Consider the following 15,774-nt stretch of genomic DNA (forward strand, 5'->3'; position numbering starts at 1 on the left):
GTGCCTCCAGTCTGCCTGAGGGGTCTCCCTGACGCGCAACTTGTGCCCTGCCCAGCTGACTCACCCTCTGTGGCTCCCCAGTGCCCTGGGAAAGAGTCCAGCAGCTGGACTTGCATTCAGACCTGCCCTGGGCGCACCTGTTGCCTTTTCCTCTGCAAGGCAGGCCCCACCCTCCTTCTCTGCCCGGCAGCACCATCCTCCCAAGCCCAGCACCTGCATCCCTCCCCTCCTCCCGGGAGCCTACAGTGTCCATTCTGGGGCCCCCCCAGACTCAGTGCCTCCCCTGCCCTACCCTGACTCCTTGCCTGGAGGGCGTTTGAGCCCAGCTCTCCTCCCTCCAGACTGGGGGCTCCTGGCTAAACGTGTGCCCAGCGAGTCGGGGTCACAGCCACCTTGTACCCCCTGCTCAGAGCTGCCTCCTCCCTTGGGGTAGACTCCCTGCCTGGATTGCAGGAGGGGCATGAGGAGGAACCAGGATGCTGGGGCTGGGAGGACTCCTCGGGGGGCAGATGGGGAAACTGAGGCTGGGAATGGGAGGTTGGAGAAACCCGGGTTCTAACCCTGACTGCTGCTTTCTAGGCTTGAAAACATGTGCCTCTGTGAGCCTGCTTCCCCAAATGGACACAAGTGCTGTCATGTAGGGCTGGCATGAGGTCCACAAAACACTGGCTAAAGGCCAGGCCATTGCAGCCACACAAGAGCTCGTGCTCTGAGAACAGAACAAGGCTCGACCCATCTGGTGACCAAGCACCCTGCTAGGTGCAAAAGTACCTCCCGGCTCTGCCCCTGACTCAACCCTGCTCCCGGGGCCTGTCCCACACTCGATGACAGTGGAGCAGGCCAGGGATTAATGCGTAGGGGTTGCCCAGAGGATTCTAACATTGCTCAGCAATTGATTACTAATGTCTGTGGAGGGTTCCAAAGGGGATGGGTGTGGTCTGTGTGCTGCCCTAAAGGGTCTTCATCCTGGACCAGACTGGCTGGGTGGGACAAGGTCTGTCGTGGGGATTGGGCGCCCCTTGACCAGATGCACTTCCCTGCTGAGTCCCCAAGCCCTGCTGTCTAGAACATGTTTACTGATGTATGAGCATGTGTGGGGTGGGGCAGGGCAGTGGAGGCCAGAGCTGAGCCAGAGGCTCCTGGGACATTGTTAAGTCGGGGTTGGTAGATGACCAGTGGCCTGGGGAGCGTCCGTCTCAGCGCTGGGGACACAGGGGCAGATTACTCTCTGTGGGGGGCCATCGTGGGCCCTGTGAGGTGTGGAACAGCATCCCTGGCCCCCACCCCACGATGCCAGGAGCCCCCCAGCTCATGACCAGCACAGATGTCCCGGACGCTGAGCATCGTCCCCTGGCCTAGGTGAGCAGCTGCATACCTCCTGGACCGTTCAGGAGTACACCCTCCTTCTGGGAGCTGAGGCCGGGGGTGGGCGGCAAAGAGGGAGGAAGCCCTCAGACTACGAGGGGCTCCCTAAAGAACTGTCGTTTTGTGGTGGTTGTTTTCAAAAGGTTTTCTTAGCTGTTTAGTGCCTTAGTTGTGACAGATGTGCTGTGGTTACCTAAGGTGCTAAATAACCATGGGGACGGCGGAGTGTGGGGTGCGGGAACACTAGACTATCTCTGCAGCATTTCTGAAAACCTAAACTTATTCCAAAATAAAATGTTTATCGAAAAGAAACATGCAGTCTCACAAGTAGACCAATTAAATGAAAATAAACAAGATTTTCCCCCACCCCCCCCACCTAAAAAAATCGTTTTAGAGAAACAGCCTGAAATGGAAATGTTTCCAGATGAAATAGGGTGTTTGGACGAGGCTGTCTGAGGAGCTGGCAGCGGCCCTTCAGGCTTCTGACCACGAGAGGTTGGAAATGTCTCCGTAAGAAAACGCTAAAAGCAATCTGTTTCTGGGGTGGGCCCGCCTGGGGCACTGTTGACAGTCTGTGACTGGGTGAGTGATCATACCTGCCAGGCCCTTGACTGCCCCTGTCCCAGACTCGGGGACAAGGAGGGCGGCCCTGTGGTGGCTGGGAAGTGGCTCTAGGAGCGCAGCCTTGAGGGACGTGCAAAGGCCCAGAGGCCCGACGGGGCGCCACAGCCGCACCCTGGGGGCTCCTGTACTCGGTGGCTGTGGAAGGATGTTCCCAGACCCGATGGCGGGCGGTGACGTGTCCTCCGTGCCCACTGGGCGGAGGCTGACCCCAGCCAGCACCAGGGGCGAGCTGGGGGGCCACAGACGTCCCCAGATGGCCTCCGGGAACATGCACTCAAGGGCCTGGAGCCTGGGTCCTGCAGCCGCCGGCCATGTCCAGGGGCTGAGCAACGCCCTGCAAGCCCCCCAGAGCCCCGGCGGTGCAGGGCCTGTTTCTTGAGTGGGGCTCAGTGTCAATCCAAGGACTGAGGTCTGGAGACGCTTGCTTGGTTCCCTGGGCTCTGAAAATCCCATCAGCAGCCCCTCCTGTGCATCAACGCCGCAGGCCCGCCTGGTGGTGGGTCCCCTCAGCTCTCTGAGGCAGGCTCTGCAGCGACCCCTGTTCACACCAGGAAGTGAGGCCCCACGAGGAGGAGGCCCAGCCGGGGGAGGCTGCTGGCTCCCCACACCCCTGGTCAGTTCGCAGGGGTCCGGGAGGGGGACCCGCCGGTCACCGGCGGTAGCGGTAGCGCTTGAAGTGGAACCAGAGCTGGAAGATGCCGTTGGCGAACTGGCAGCGGAAGCCGTGGCGGTGCGAGTACTCCCACTCGCGGTTGACGATCTTGAAGGCGATGTCCTCGTAGGGCGGTCCGGCGTGGAAGCGGAGCGTGGCGAAGTCCTTGTTGTCGGCGCAGGCCTCCAGGAAGTACTCGGGCGTGGAGCGCTTATCGATGAGGTCGGGGTAGAAGATGTTGAACTTGTAGCCCTGCACGATCTTGGGTGGCGGGTTGTCGAAGTCGTAATGCGTCTGGTTGTACTTGTTCCACTCGAAGCCTGTGTGCACGCGGTTGAAGAAGCGCGGCTTGCGCGGCCGGTACTTGTCCGCCCACAGGTAGGCCTTGCCCGTCAGCGGCATCTCCACGCTGAACTGCGCCTCGTCCTGGCCCATGCCCTCCTTGGCGCGCCGGAAGAAGATGTCCTCCGCGCTCTCGGTGGCGTCGCCTGCGGGCGGGGCGCGTTAACCGGGACCCCGGCACCGCAGCCTCCCTTTCCCTCCCTTTCCCGGTCACATGCCCCGACCCGGGCCCGCCTGCCCGGTGCTCCCCGCCCTCCCAGGTGGGCACCGAACACCACGTGTCCCCTGCCGGGTTGGCCGAAGAGCCTGGTGGTCAGAAGCCCGCAGTGGGACCCCGGACCGGGGCCTTTCCGAGGCCGTTTCTCCGCTGTTCCGGGACGATGGCTGCCCAGGAAGGCCAAGGCCCCGGCAAGCAGGCAGAGTGTAAGGAGCGCAGAGCTGGGCACGGCAAGTAAAGACCACCACCCCTGCGTCCTTGGGACCCGCCAAGCCGGGCACGCCCAGAACGAACGAGCGAGCAGGTGAATGAACGGACACTCAAGAGAGCAGACGGCGGAGGAGAGGAGGATCGGGAGCGGGTTCACCACCAAGCCCCCTTCCCCAAGGGGAGGCCCCGCCCCCTGCTGGCCCCGCCCCACACCTGTGACCTGGAGCTGCTGCCTGGACAGCTGCAGGCGCTGCAGGTCCTCGTCCGGCTCCAGCACATGGGCGTCCAGCGGCAGCTCGTGGGCCGTGAGCAGCCGCGGGCTGTACTTGCCGGCGTCGTAATCGTCCAGGCTCTGTTGGATCAGATCCTCCTCCATGAGCACCGCCTCCCCGTCCGCCTCGCCCTCCGCCGGTGCGGCCGCTTCCGCCTCGGGCTCAGCAGCGCCACCCTCCGAGGGCCCGGGCGGGGTGGGGGCCGGGTCCTCATGCTCCAGGCTGCGAGAGAGGGCTGGACTGAGCGGGGCGGGCAGTGGGCGGGGCCTCCAGTCCCGCCGCCCGGCAGGGGACGTCCAGACCCAGGCCTACCTGTGGCCCGGAGACTGCGGCTCCTGCTTGAGGATGGGGAACAGGGGCTCGCTCTCCACCCCCTGCTCCTGCTTCAGCTTGTACAGCTTCTGCCGCAGCACGTCCTGGTGCCGCTCGCGGAGCCTGGAACGCAGGCCGGGTGGTCACCCTGACACTCCAAGGGGAAGGCCCCCCCCCAAGGACTTCTCATGACCCCCCCATTTTGCTGCAAGGATCCGGAGTTAGAGGGCAGCAAGTGGCCACGGCGTAGGAGGACACTGGGAGGGGGCAGGTCCCGGTACTGGGGTGTTCACATGCAGGCGTGACCTAAGGGCCAAGCTGGGATGGAAAAGGACGGGGGACAGGTGAGGAAGAGGATAAATTTAGAAGTGGCTGCACTTAGCGGCAGAGAGGAGCCGTGTTTACATGACAGCGCCAAGCAGCCAAGCACGAGGAGAATTCATACACAGTGCGTGTGGGGGCTGTGGAAGGGGGGGGACAGCAGCCTTGAGGGCTTCCTGTGATGTCCGCTGACCCGGGGAAAGCAAAGACCAGGTGCTAAGTCGAGGCCGGAAGGAAGGCGGGCAGGCTGCTGGGGGCTGGGCGGGGGCCTTCCCGCTGGGTCCACGGCTTGTGGCTCCCAGGGAGGCCCCGCCAGCTCACCTGGCACGGGCCATGTGGGCACGCAGCTGCTGCAGCAGGCTCTCCCAGTAGCCCATGTCGAGGTTGGGGCCCCCGGCCCGTATCTTGCCCTCGATGCCCTGGAAGATGACCTGCAGCTGGCTGTACGTCTTCCCCTTGAAGACCGACTGCACGTCGGAGCTGACCGAAGCGTTGACCCCCTCTCGCCGCTCACCTGCAGTGGGGTGAGGGCTGCTCGGCATGGGGCTGGGCCCAGGCCCTAACGCTCTAGACAGAGAGGCCCCCGAGGGTGAGGCCAGTGCTGCCTGACCCCCGCTCTCCCTCACACCGGCCGGCTTCCTTGTCCGCGGCTCATCAGCCAGCGCGCTTCCGACCCCTGCCCTGCCGCAAGGCCTCGGCACGTTTGGTGGGTGCTTCCCACCAGCAGTAAGTTCTTCCCCATGCGGCCCGCCTCCTAGATCCCCGCCATCCTCAGTCCTCAGCGAGAGCACCCCTTCTACCGGGAAGCCTTCGCCGACTACCAGACCGCCCCCTTGGCCTGGATGCCTGATTCTCGGCTTTCCAAGGGCAGGGAGCTCCGTGCGCGGCTGCTGGGTGAATGTGGCGGCAGGCGACTGGCTCGTGCTCCCTGCTCCAAAGCCGGCTTCTCCAAGCCCAGCTGATCAGACAGGGTCAAGAAGAACCCGAGTCCCCTCCAGCCAACCAACCTGGGACCCTGGAATCAGCACCTGGGCTCCCAAGCAGCCCTGGCCTCAGCGGCAGACCCACAGGGCCGGCAGCCTGGCCTCAGTCTGCAGCAGGTGCAGACACATCACGGGGCCAAAACCCAATTCGGCGACACCCTTCACACCCGGCCAAGCAGAGCCGCATCCTGCACTGACCTCAAACAGAAGCCAGGCCTCTGCTCGCTCAGACAGACGGAGCCACCGGTGATAACTTACAACGCAAACAGACGGCCCCAGTGGGCGCCGCTCCCACAGAAGCCACGGGTGCTGAGCCACTGCTTAAAGGAAGCCAGGTCCTGGGTTTGGATGCCACCCAAGGGTCCACCAACAGGCCTGGCTGGAGAGTGCCGGCTGAGTGCCCTCTGGGACACCGTTTCAGGAGAGGGGGTGGCACTGTTTGGGTGGGGGGAAGGCTTCTCCTCAGAGATGCTCTCTGGGAGGACCCACGGGGACTGTAAGGGGGGCGGGGCACTGGAGAGGCCACAGGGGTGTCCGGGGACCCACTTCCTACTGCACGCTCTATTGTTTTTCCCAACTGCAAAGAGAAGAAAAGGAGAGTGGAGGGGGGAAGAAAAGGGAAAAGGAAATGGAAAGGGAAGGGCCAACTTAATTTAAAATGATGAAGGCCGCCTCTGAGGGGCTCCGGGAGTGGTGGAGACAAGAGGCTCCCCCTCTTCTCTCGGAAATCAGGCCAAAAGAAGACAAACACAAACACTCTCTTTGAGGACACCTGGGACCCTGACCATCACACGCGAGAAGGGAAAGGGGACAGAGGGGTGACTGACGTGGCAGGGAGGGGGAGAGGGAAAGGAGGTGCCACGGGAGGGACCGTGGGCGATGCATGCGGGGAGCCCTGGAAACGGCAGGGACCCAGCACAACGTCCCTTCACACTTTTCCGCAGCCATGGGGCAGGGCTCCTGCCCGGCGGCCGCCAGCCGAGGAGAAAGAAGACATTTCCTGACACGTGGGACGCCAACAATTTCCTGCCTCTCTCTACAAGTTACTGGAGGATGCGAGGGCACAAACCACAGGAAAGAGAGATGTGGGGTCCCAGAAAGGGGCTCCTCCTCTGGGGCGAGTGCAGGAAGCTGCAGGAGGGTGGCAGCGGACAACCCACCCGCGGTGGAAGAGGGAGTGGGGAGAAATGGCCCAGGGATAGGGCAGGGGGCCTGACGGGAGCTTCCCAGGTGTCTGACCCCCTGGGGAAGGTGGGGTCGGTGATGCCCGCGGTCCTTGCACTGAGGCGTCGGCATCAGCGATGCAAGGAACAACCAAGCTCCGGGGAGGTCACCAATCGGCCCCAGGTGGCCAAGCTTCTGGGCGGCCCGGGTGTGCACCCAGAGCCACACCTGTAACTGTCATTCTATCCAAAGGCCCTGCCGCACCCTCCCAACCAGCACCACTGCCACCAAAGCAGATGTTTCTGGACATGCATTTATTTTTTGTCATCGTTGTTGTTTTTGGATTTTTTTTGGCCATGCCCCGTGGCTTGCGGGATCTTAGTTCCCTGACCAGGGACTAAACCTGGCCCTCAGCGGTGAAAACACAGAGTCCTAACCACTGGACTGCCAGGGAATTCCCCTGGACACCCATTTCTGATAGCAAAGAGTCCTTTCCTTTCTCTGGAAGTTACTACAGGATGTGCCTCGCTCAAAGGGTCGAGAGAAATCAAACTCCACTTACAAAGATAAAGGATGCTCCTCCTTTTCCTAAGTGGAAGGAAACCTCCCCGACCACCCCAACTGAGCAGAGAACAGCACTTACACGGGCTCAGGAAAGGGAGGGCATTCGTCCTCAGCCACCATGGGTGGGCACTGACATGAAGCTGAGAGCTTAGTGACACAGGCTCAAGGCCCCCAGGAGCTAGATGTCGTTAAAGCCGGTGGCTTCAGGGGGGCGGGAGGGGTGGGCCTGCAGTGGTTGCCAACGAGCTTTTAGAACAGTGGCTCTCAACCGGAGTTGAATCTGCCTCCCGCCAGGGGACACTGGGCCATGTCAAGGGACATCTGTGGTCGTCACGACCAGGGGCTCCTGCCACCGAGAGGGTGGGGCAGGGAGGCTGCTCCACACCCCACAGGGCCCAGGACGGCCCCACAGAAAACGGTCTGGGTCCAAATGTCAGCAGTGTTGCCGGGAGAGACCCTGCTTTAGAGCTTGTCTCCCTTGCAATTATATGCAGGCAATCATTCTAAAGAAAAGAAAAGCTGATTAAAGAAGCACGCCACGCTGCACGGGTTCCCACCAAGCGCAGTCAGGGCAGGTCCTGTTCTCACTCAAACGGACGGAGCCTCCGGCGAAAACTTGAACCCCAAACAGAAAACCCGTGGACGCCGCTCCTGGGGAAGCCCAGCGCTAAGCAGTTGTTTAAAGGAAGCCACTGGACCCGCTGCCCCCGCTGCCCAGTGCTGCCCCCTGGTGGCTGGCAGACAGGCCCTGGCAGGGAGACCCCAGAGAGGAAGCCGAGGCTTCTTCTGTGGAGCCACCCGGCCCACAGTGCCTCCCACCAGACCCAGAGGTGCCTCCCCGAGGGCACAGCCCGGTGTGTCTCCGGTGGCCCAGCCTGCATTACCTGGCCCCTTGCCGGAAGCCTCCAGCTTGCGGAGCTTGGCGATCTCATCCTCCGTGATGATGGTCATGTCCCTCCAGAAGTCTGCGTTCTTGCCCTGCTCAAGCTCCATGTACACCTGGAGGTGGAGTTGCAGACGGGAGGTGAAGGCACGCCCGGGGCTGGGGTGGCAGCAGCGGTGCCGGGCACGCAGCAGGGCCGTACCTGGATGTCCTCCAGCAGGTCTTCCATGTCGGCCACCGTGAGGCCGTTGAGGAAGGTGTAGGGCTCGTGCATCTCCACAGCCAGGTCGTCGTCCTCGGCGCTGATGTACTTGGCCAGCAAGTCGATGGGCTTGGCCCGCCCGTCCCGGATGCGGATCTTGGAGCTGCCGGGGAGCGGGGGGCAGTGTCAGAGCCGGGGCTGGTTCCACCCTCCTAAAGACCTCGCCCTCGGGGGTTGACCGGAGCCAGGGGAGTAGCCCGGCCTGCTGTGGGTGGTGGTCAGGGAAGGCTTCCTGGAAGAGGAGGCGTCAGGCGGAGGAGCAAGACAGGTCAGCTGGAAGGCACAGGCCCTGAAAGGGGCAGAGACGGGAGCGAGGGGGTCTGAAGAGCAGTGGGTGGGCAAGGACAGAGGGCCAGAGAGGTACACCCGGGATGAAAGATCTGGAGCCTCAGTGCTGCGTGTGGGAACACACGCATCAGAGGCTGACCCTGGTCCAACCCCAGGGAGCCCTGTGACCAGGCAGGTCTGAGCCCCTGGGGGCTGGCGCAGCTGGGGGGCAGCAAGGTGAGAAGGGGGCCGGGCCTGGAGCTCACACACCCCGTGTGAGCTCGGGCAACTCTTGGCACCCCAGGAGCCTCACTTTTCTTGACTGTAGACGAGGCTGCTGAGTGAACCACCCCGTGGCCTGGGGATGGCAGGGCACCCGGCACCCTCTACTCAGCAGCACGTTCGTGCATCCCCTTGGCACCTGGCCCCTGGGGAGACGAGCGCGATGAAGGAAGCAACGGAAAGCAGGGCCCAAAAGAGAGTCAGGAGGGACCCCGAGGGCCCAGGGGCCACGTGGGCAGCAAGGCCGGCCCGCCGTGCCAGGGTCCGAAGGACGGCCGCAGGGTGGTGGGAGCCCGAGCCGTGCGCACCGCAGCTTGGCCTGCTGGAGGTGGAAGTTGTCCTCCTGCTCCTCCCACGTCTTGAAGTGCTCCGCCTCCTTCTCCCGCTGCAGCATCTCCAGCTCCTGCTCCCGCATGGCCTTCTCCCGCTCCCGCTCCAGCCGCAGCTGCTTCACCTGGGGGCGTGCGAGAAGATGAGCGGCCAGGGGACGACGGGGGTCTCGTGGCTCTGCCTTCAGCCTGTCAGGCTGTGGGGTTCCCTAGGGTCGGGTGGGACCACACCCAACGCCTGGCCCCAGCGGGCTGGCCCCGGACACAGGAATCGGTCCGGGGATGCCTGAAACGCTGGACACACCCTGTGGCAGAAAGAGCCCTCTTGCTGCTAGAGACACAGCAGCCTTCAGCAGCCAGGGCCGCTATGGCCACCCGGCAGGGAGTGTCTCAGAATAAATCCCAGAGCCAGCAGGGCCGAGATGGAGGGAAACAGCTCTCTGGAGTCACTGCCTGAGCCCCTGGATGCAGCCGTGTCTGAAGCCGATGTCCCCTGGACTCTAAACGTAAGCCAATCAGGTCTCCCATGACACAGCCAGGCTGAGCCAGCCTGGGAGCCCTGAGGAGGGAGGGAGGGTGGCCCGGGGCACCCCACCTTCTGCAGCTCCAGCCGGTTGTCCTCCTGGATCCTCTTGTTCCGCTCCTTCAGCTCCTTCTCCTCCAGGTGGCTGATCCCCTTCTTCTCCAGGGCCTGGAAGGGCCAACGACACGCCCACTGAGCAGAGATGCCTCCTGCGGCCGCCCTCCCCAGGCCACGTGCCGGTCTACGAGGCGGGGATCCACCAGGCCAAAGCACCCGCTCTGCCGGTGAGGAGCACGAGGCTGAGGGAGAAGTGACCTGCCCGCGGCCACACCCCGACTTCCACCGGAAGATGCGGCCCCCCGTTCTCCTGCAGAATCGGTTCAGTACACTCCAGCATCGTGCGGCACCCTCTGCCCCGAGCCGTGTGCTGAGATACAGGGGAGAGGCAGCCCCACCCCTGCAGAACTCGACCACGTCACACACGGGAGAGCCTTGCTTGGGGCTGCTGACTCTTGTTTTACATACAAGGCTGGCTGCACCGGCTGGCTGGTGTCCGGCTCTCAGCAGGTCAGACGCCCAGCTGCCATGGGGAGGGGCAGAAGAGCAGCTGAGAGACAGGGGGACCTGAAAGCACACTCGCCGGGGTCCCCGCTCACAGACCCCTCGGGGCACCCCGAGCACGGAGCGCGGCTCCTCCCTGTGTCCTCACCTGACGGAGGGGCCCGGACACAGGCCCCCGGAGACCCCTCGTCCCTCCCAAGTCATCTCACAACTGTTGTGGGTGGCAGGTGCCAAGACCCGTGCCTCCTGTCACCTCCACCGGCTCCGAGGGTCGTTCCAGGAGCCCCTGTGCACAGAAAAACGTGCCCCCAGGGTGACACGGGGCGGCCTGGCCTGGGGCCACCGCCACACAGTGACAATGAGCGCACTTCGTCTCTACGGCCACACAGAACAGCTGCGGGGGGCCTGGATGGGGACAGCCCGCGCTCAGACACAGAGCCCTCGACCGACGCCCGGCCCGAAGAGGCACGTTCGTGGCCAACACCACGCCTGGCCAACACCACGCCTGCGCACTCTGCCGGCCCAGCGCCCCGAGGCCACCGGGACAAGATGCGCAACACCGCTCACACAGTTGGGCCGCCTAGCGCCCTCCCCCGACTACAGAGGCCGGGCCGGGGCTACTCAGACGCCCCGAGGCCCGCTCACCCACTCGACATTTACTGAGGGCCGACTGCGTGCCAGTGCCTGGGACAGAGCCTGCCCCATGGAGCTCAGTCTGCAGGAATTACGCGCCATAAAGTGGGACGTGTGTTTAGATGTCACCTTTGCAACGAGACCTGTCTGGACCCATGTGTTTAAACTGCAGCGTCCTCGCCCGCCCCCGCCTGCCTTCGTTCCTTCCTCTGTGGACTCAGCTAAATGACTTACTTACAGCCAGCCTCCCCTGAGACTGCTGGCCGCACAGGGACAGGCATCTCTCTCTCTGTCGCTCACTGACGCACGTGCAGGGCCCACATGGTACCCAGCACCCGGCAGGCGCATGATTCACATCTGTTAGTAAGGCACTAGGAACGGAGAAGCAGTGCCTTGATAAAGGACGCAGGGGACCTGGGGGACCAAGGGGGCCAGGAAGGCCTCTCAGAAGAGGGACACGTCAGCCGAGATCTGAAGGTTGAGGAAGAAACAGCCGTGGGGAGGGCTCGGGAGTGCTCCAGGTGGAGGAACGGTGAGTGCAAAGGCCCTGAGGTGCCATGAGCTCAGAGCGCGTGTAGACAGCGGTAGATACAGCAGCTTCCGCCTGTGTTTACCGGCTCTCACCCTCCCCACAGCTGTGTCAGGTCGAATTTGTCCTCCACATAGATATGTCCACGTCCCAACCCGGGAACCCGTGAACATGACCTTATTTGGAAACAGGGTCTCTGCGGACGTGATTAGTTGATGTCGTACCGGACTAGGCTGGGCCTTGGTCCAGTGACTGGTGTCCTTACAAGACGAGGGAACTTTGGACTCAGAGACACAGAGAGGAGAACACCACGTGAAGACACAGACACGGAGGGAAGACAGCCATGTGACAACAGAGGCAGAGACTGGAGTGACGCAGCTATGAGCCAAGGGTGGCGCAAAACCACCTGAAGCTGGAAGAGGCGAGAAAAGATTCTCCCCTAGAACCTCTAGAGGGAACGTGGCTCTGCTGACACCTTGACTTTGTACTTCTGGCCGCCAGAACTGCGAGGGAAACTGTGTTGCTTTAATCCAAGTGCCCAAGGCCCCGGCTGGTGGGTCAGGGATTGGTGTGTAGTTCTGTGTTTTTTTTAGATTTTTATTTATCTATCTCGGCCGCACCACGCAGAATGCGGGATCTTAGTTCCCAGACCAGAGGTCAAACCTGCGCACCCTGCAGTGGAAGCTCAGAGACATTGACTCTTCCGCCAGGGAAGTCCTGGTGTGTGGTTTTCATCTCGAGGATGAGGTGACAGCTCCGAGGTGAAATCCCACCCTGGGCATGTGGCGCTGAGGACCCATCTTGAGGTTAGGCTGGTTCTGTGGGCAGAGGGCCTGAGACTGTACACCGCAAGAGACGGCATGGGAAAAGCTGGCGGAGCCAGTGTGTGTGCACGTGTGGGTAAAAATACACTCTCGATGGCCAGGTACGACCTGGGCACGTGTGCTGGGAATGCTAAACAGCGTCTCTGAAAATGAGCTGTAAGCAGCTCACGAAGCAAAACCCAGCAGAAGGGCAGGAAGGCCTGGCGAGCGCCGCAGGCAGCAGTCAGGGCGGCGGCCGCGGGCGGCGCGGGCTCACCTTGTTCCAGATGAAGGCGCCCAGCAGGTTGTTGTCGCCGAAGGGGTTGTCGGTGTTGGTGTAGCCCATGTACTCCTCGCCCCAGCCCATCTTCTCCCGCTTCTTCCTCTCCTTGGCCTCCTTCTTGGCCAGCCGCCGCGCCCGCTTCTCCTCGGGCGTCTCGAAGGCCTTCATCAGCTCCTCCTGCTGCTTCCGCTCCTCGCGCAGGCGCAGCCGCTCCTGCAGGCTCTGCCGCCGGCTCAGGACTGCCGCCGCCTCCCGAGGGCTCTGGGAGTGGTCCGGGGACGCGGAGCCGGACGCGGAGGAGCTGGGGGACCAGGAGCGTGTCCGCTGCTGCCACCGGCGGGCCCATCGGCCCCGCTGCTGCTGCTGCCGCTCGTCTCCCGGGTCGGACGGAGAGGAGCGGTCCTGGGAGCGCCGGTGGGCTGGCGGGGGGCTCCGGCTCTGCCTGCCTCGCCGCTGCTGCCACCGCTCCTCATCCGAATCCAGCCTGCGGAGGGAACCCGCAAAGCTCTGCTCGCTGCCTGCTGGCCAGCCATCTATCCCACTGCCCTTTACTGGGTGCCTGCTGGGTGCCACGAGCTGTTCTAGGTTCTGGGGACACGGCAGTGACCAAAACATTGATGGTCCCCGCCTTCACATCAACAAACACACAGTGTGACACTGGGTGGTACCATGAGCTACCAAGGTAGTGATACAGCGTTAGGGTGTGGAGAGGTCAGAGAGGATTTCTCTGAGGAAGTAATGCTGGAGGAACTGGGGGAGGGAGCTAGGGGGAGATCTGGGGAAACAGTGAGCCAGGCAGAGGGCACAGCAAGAGCAAAGGCCCTGGGGCAGGAATTTACTTGGCATATTCAAGAAGCAGCAGGCAGGCCTGTGTGGCTGGAGCAGAGTGAGTGAGGGGGATAGAGGGAGGAGGGGAAGGCAGGGAGGCGGGCTTGGGGCCAGATGGTGCAGGAGCTATACACGCTGTCCAAGGTGTCCAGGGAGGGCTTACAGGAAAAGATGGTGTTTAACTGGTCCTACAGGATGGGCAGGAGTGAACTGGAGTAAGACTGTAGGGAATACAGACTCTTGGAAGGGCACTGAGAGCAGGGAAGGCAACGTACGAATCCTGGGAATAGAGTCTTTAATGTTGGGGGCCTCTGAGCAACTAAATCTGTCTTTAGTTTGTCAAATGCTCCACTTTCTAAGCTCACGTCAAAGAATCTACACCATGAAGATCAATTATTTGATTTTCAAGTACGTAAATACAGACTGAAAATCTGATCAAATCTTCATAAATGACATTGACTCTAATTACATATCTAGGGTAGCTGGTTCTTGTGAATAACTAAAATCTTAGAAACCATTGGATGGTAATAACAAGATTTACAACTACACGTGAACCAGTGCTAAAACATCAAGGCCAGGAGCTGAAACCAGAGTTAGTAAACTTTTTCTGTTAAGAGGCAGAGCGTCTATGGCGCAACTACTCAACTCTGCTGTCATAGTGCAAAAGCAGCCACGGACAGTACATGAACAAATAGGCATAAATTTGTTCAATAAAATTTTATTTCTAGACACCAAAACTTGAATTTCATATATTGGGTTGGCCGAAAAGTTTGTTTGGGTTTTTCCGTAACATCTTACGGAAAAACCCGAATGAACTTTTCGGCCAACCCAAATAATTTTCACGTGTCACGAAATACTATTCTTTTGATTTTTTTTTTTTTCTCCTCACCGTTTAAACATGTAAAAACTATGCTTGGTCCACACAGGCTGTAGTTTGCCAAGCCCTGGTTTAAACCATCTCTTTACTATTTCCTCTACTTATATCTTCCTGGAATTCCTAGGTGGCAATGATCTTATGAGACTCAAAAGGAAAAGCCACCTTCTCAAACCTAGAGGGTGATCAGCTATGTCTGACAACAATCACTCTGGCTATGGTGTGGAGAACAGGCTGGAGGGATGAGAGACAGCACATGCCTGGAGAAGCCCCGTGGAGATCCTGAGGGCACAGATGAGGAAACGTGGGGGACAGTGGGACAGGGACTGGCCTGAGTGTCACAGCCAGTTATGGGCTGAGCCAGCACTAGGACGCAGATCTGAGAGTCAGTCCCTGTCACGGTGCTGGTTCCTTTGTGCTGGAGCAGACTCAAGCCAAGTCTGGCCAGGTGCCCCATCTCCAGAAGAAAAGGGCTGTGGGCTGAGGGGAGGCTGAGCACCAAGTCTCAGGAGTCAGTTGAGTCCTGCCTCCTGCCATCAACAGTTCTTCCCTCTCACACCCCACCTCCATTGGCAAGCGCTGTCACCTCTACTTCGGAAATCCCTCTCAAATCTACCCATTTCCCACTGTACCTCCCCACAGCCTCCCTCTCCTGAAAGCCATCATCATCTGTTGCTTGGACAGCTGCACTATCTTCCTCCTCCCTGATGTCACTCCTGCCGACACGCTCAGTTCCTTCTCCACGCGAAAACCAGCAGAAGTTCTGCAAAGTAATCCAGACCACATCGCTCCCTGGTGCTCCCTACTCCCCTCCAAATAACAGTCAAACCCTTCACCACGGTACACAACACCGCACGATCGGGTCTCCCGCTTCCTCTCCTACCTCATCGACTCCCCTCCGCCTCGCTCACGGCGCCTCCTGCTGTACTTCCAACCACCAGGCGCCCTGCCTGGAACGCCTCTCGCTTTTCCTTTCGCTGCCTGGTTAACCCCGACGTGCTCAGACGTCCCCTTCTTCAGGAAGCCCTCCCTGACTAACTCGGGGTTTCCCAGCTCCCCGAGGGCTGGAGCCGGACCCCCAGCGCGGCTCACACAGCGACCCTACCTGCGCTCCCGGCTCCTCCGCCTGCCCCGCCCCTTGTCGTCCCGGCGACGTCGGTTTCGCCGCCCATGGCCCCCGCTCCAACTTCGGCTCCGACTCCGACTCTGACTCCGGCTCCGCTGCCTTCGGCCCCTGCGACCAGCCGACCGTGAGCGCGAGCGTGTGTCGCGACCCATCGGCTGGGACGGTGGCGGCGGCGCGGACACAAATATCCGGGACGTGCGCCGGGGGCCTTCCTCGATCGCGGCGCGTGCCTGGCTGCCCCACCCACGCCTGAGCAGGGAAATAGGAACCCATCTCACGGCTCATCCGGCGGGGATTCCGACCCTCCCATAACCTCCCCACCGTCCTCAAACATGGCCTGCGTAATGAACTCCTGCCGGACTGTTGTTGCTAGGGCTGAGGATTCGTTCTTTAGGCAGTACTGGGGGCAGGCCCAGGTGGGTCCTCGAGCCTTAGGGCTCGAGAGGAGCAGTGGGCGGAGCAAGGTTGAACCAGGAACGGTGAGTGGGCGGAGCCTGGGGAGGCGGGACCGAGAAGAGAGGAACTGGAGACGGCGTGGGCGGGATCAAGAGAAGGCGGGGTCTCG

The 15,774-nt window shown here is 61.5% G+C and overlaps 1 protein-coding gene across 1 annotated transcript; it reads right to left on the bottom strand.

Annotated features, from left to right (window-relative positions):
- Positions 1 to 1,644: 1,644 nt before the first annotated feature.
- On the bottom strand, positions 1,645 to 15,656 carry CACTIN (cactin, spliceosome C complex subunit). Its single transcript, XM_059061749.2, has 10 exons — positions 15,189 to 15,656; positions 12,376 to 12,865; positions 9,645 to 9,740; positions 9,029 to 9,174; positions 8,112 to 8,274; positions 7,911 to 8,025; positions 4,637 to 4,829; positions 3,995 to 4,117; positions 3,624 to 3,904; positions 1,645 to 3,129 (listed from the first exon to the last, which is right to left on the bottom strand). Exons 1-10 carry the CDS (start codon positions 15,359 to 15,361, stop codon positions 2,639 to 2,641), a joined length of 2,271 nt encoding a protein of 756 aa, XP_058917732.1. The 5' UTR covers positions 15,362 to 15,656; the 3' UTR covers positions 1,645 to 2,638.
- Positions 15,657 to 15,774: the final 118 nt, after the last annotated feature.

The sequence above is a fragment of the Kogia breviceps genome, chromosome 4 (genome assembly GCF_026419965.1).
Source record: "Kogia breviceps isolate mKogBre1 chromosome 4, mKogBre1 haplotype 1, whole genome shotgun sequence".
NCBI lineage: Eukaryota > Metazoa > Chordata > Mammalia > Artiodactyla > Physeteridae > Kogia > Kogia breviceps.

What these genes read in the sequence shown, in the direction of transcription:
- CACTIN (XM_059061749.2), bottom strand. Translation starts at nt 15,361, where the DNA reads ATGGGTCGCGACACACGCTCGCGCTCACGGTCGGCTGGTCGCAGGGGC. An exon ending in CGGAGGAGCCGGGAGCGCAG is followed by an intron (nt 12,866 to 15,188) that starts GTAGGGTCGCTG and finishes TTCCCTCCGCAG; the next exon opens with GCTGGATTCGGATGAGGAGC. An exon ending in CTCCAGCAGGCCAAGCTGCG is followed by an intron (nt 8,275 to 9,028) that starts GTGCGCACGGCT and finishes GCTCCCCGGCAG; the next exon opens with CTCCAAGATCCGCATCCGGG.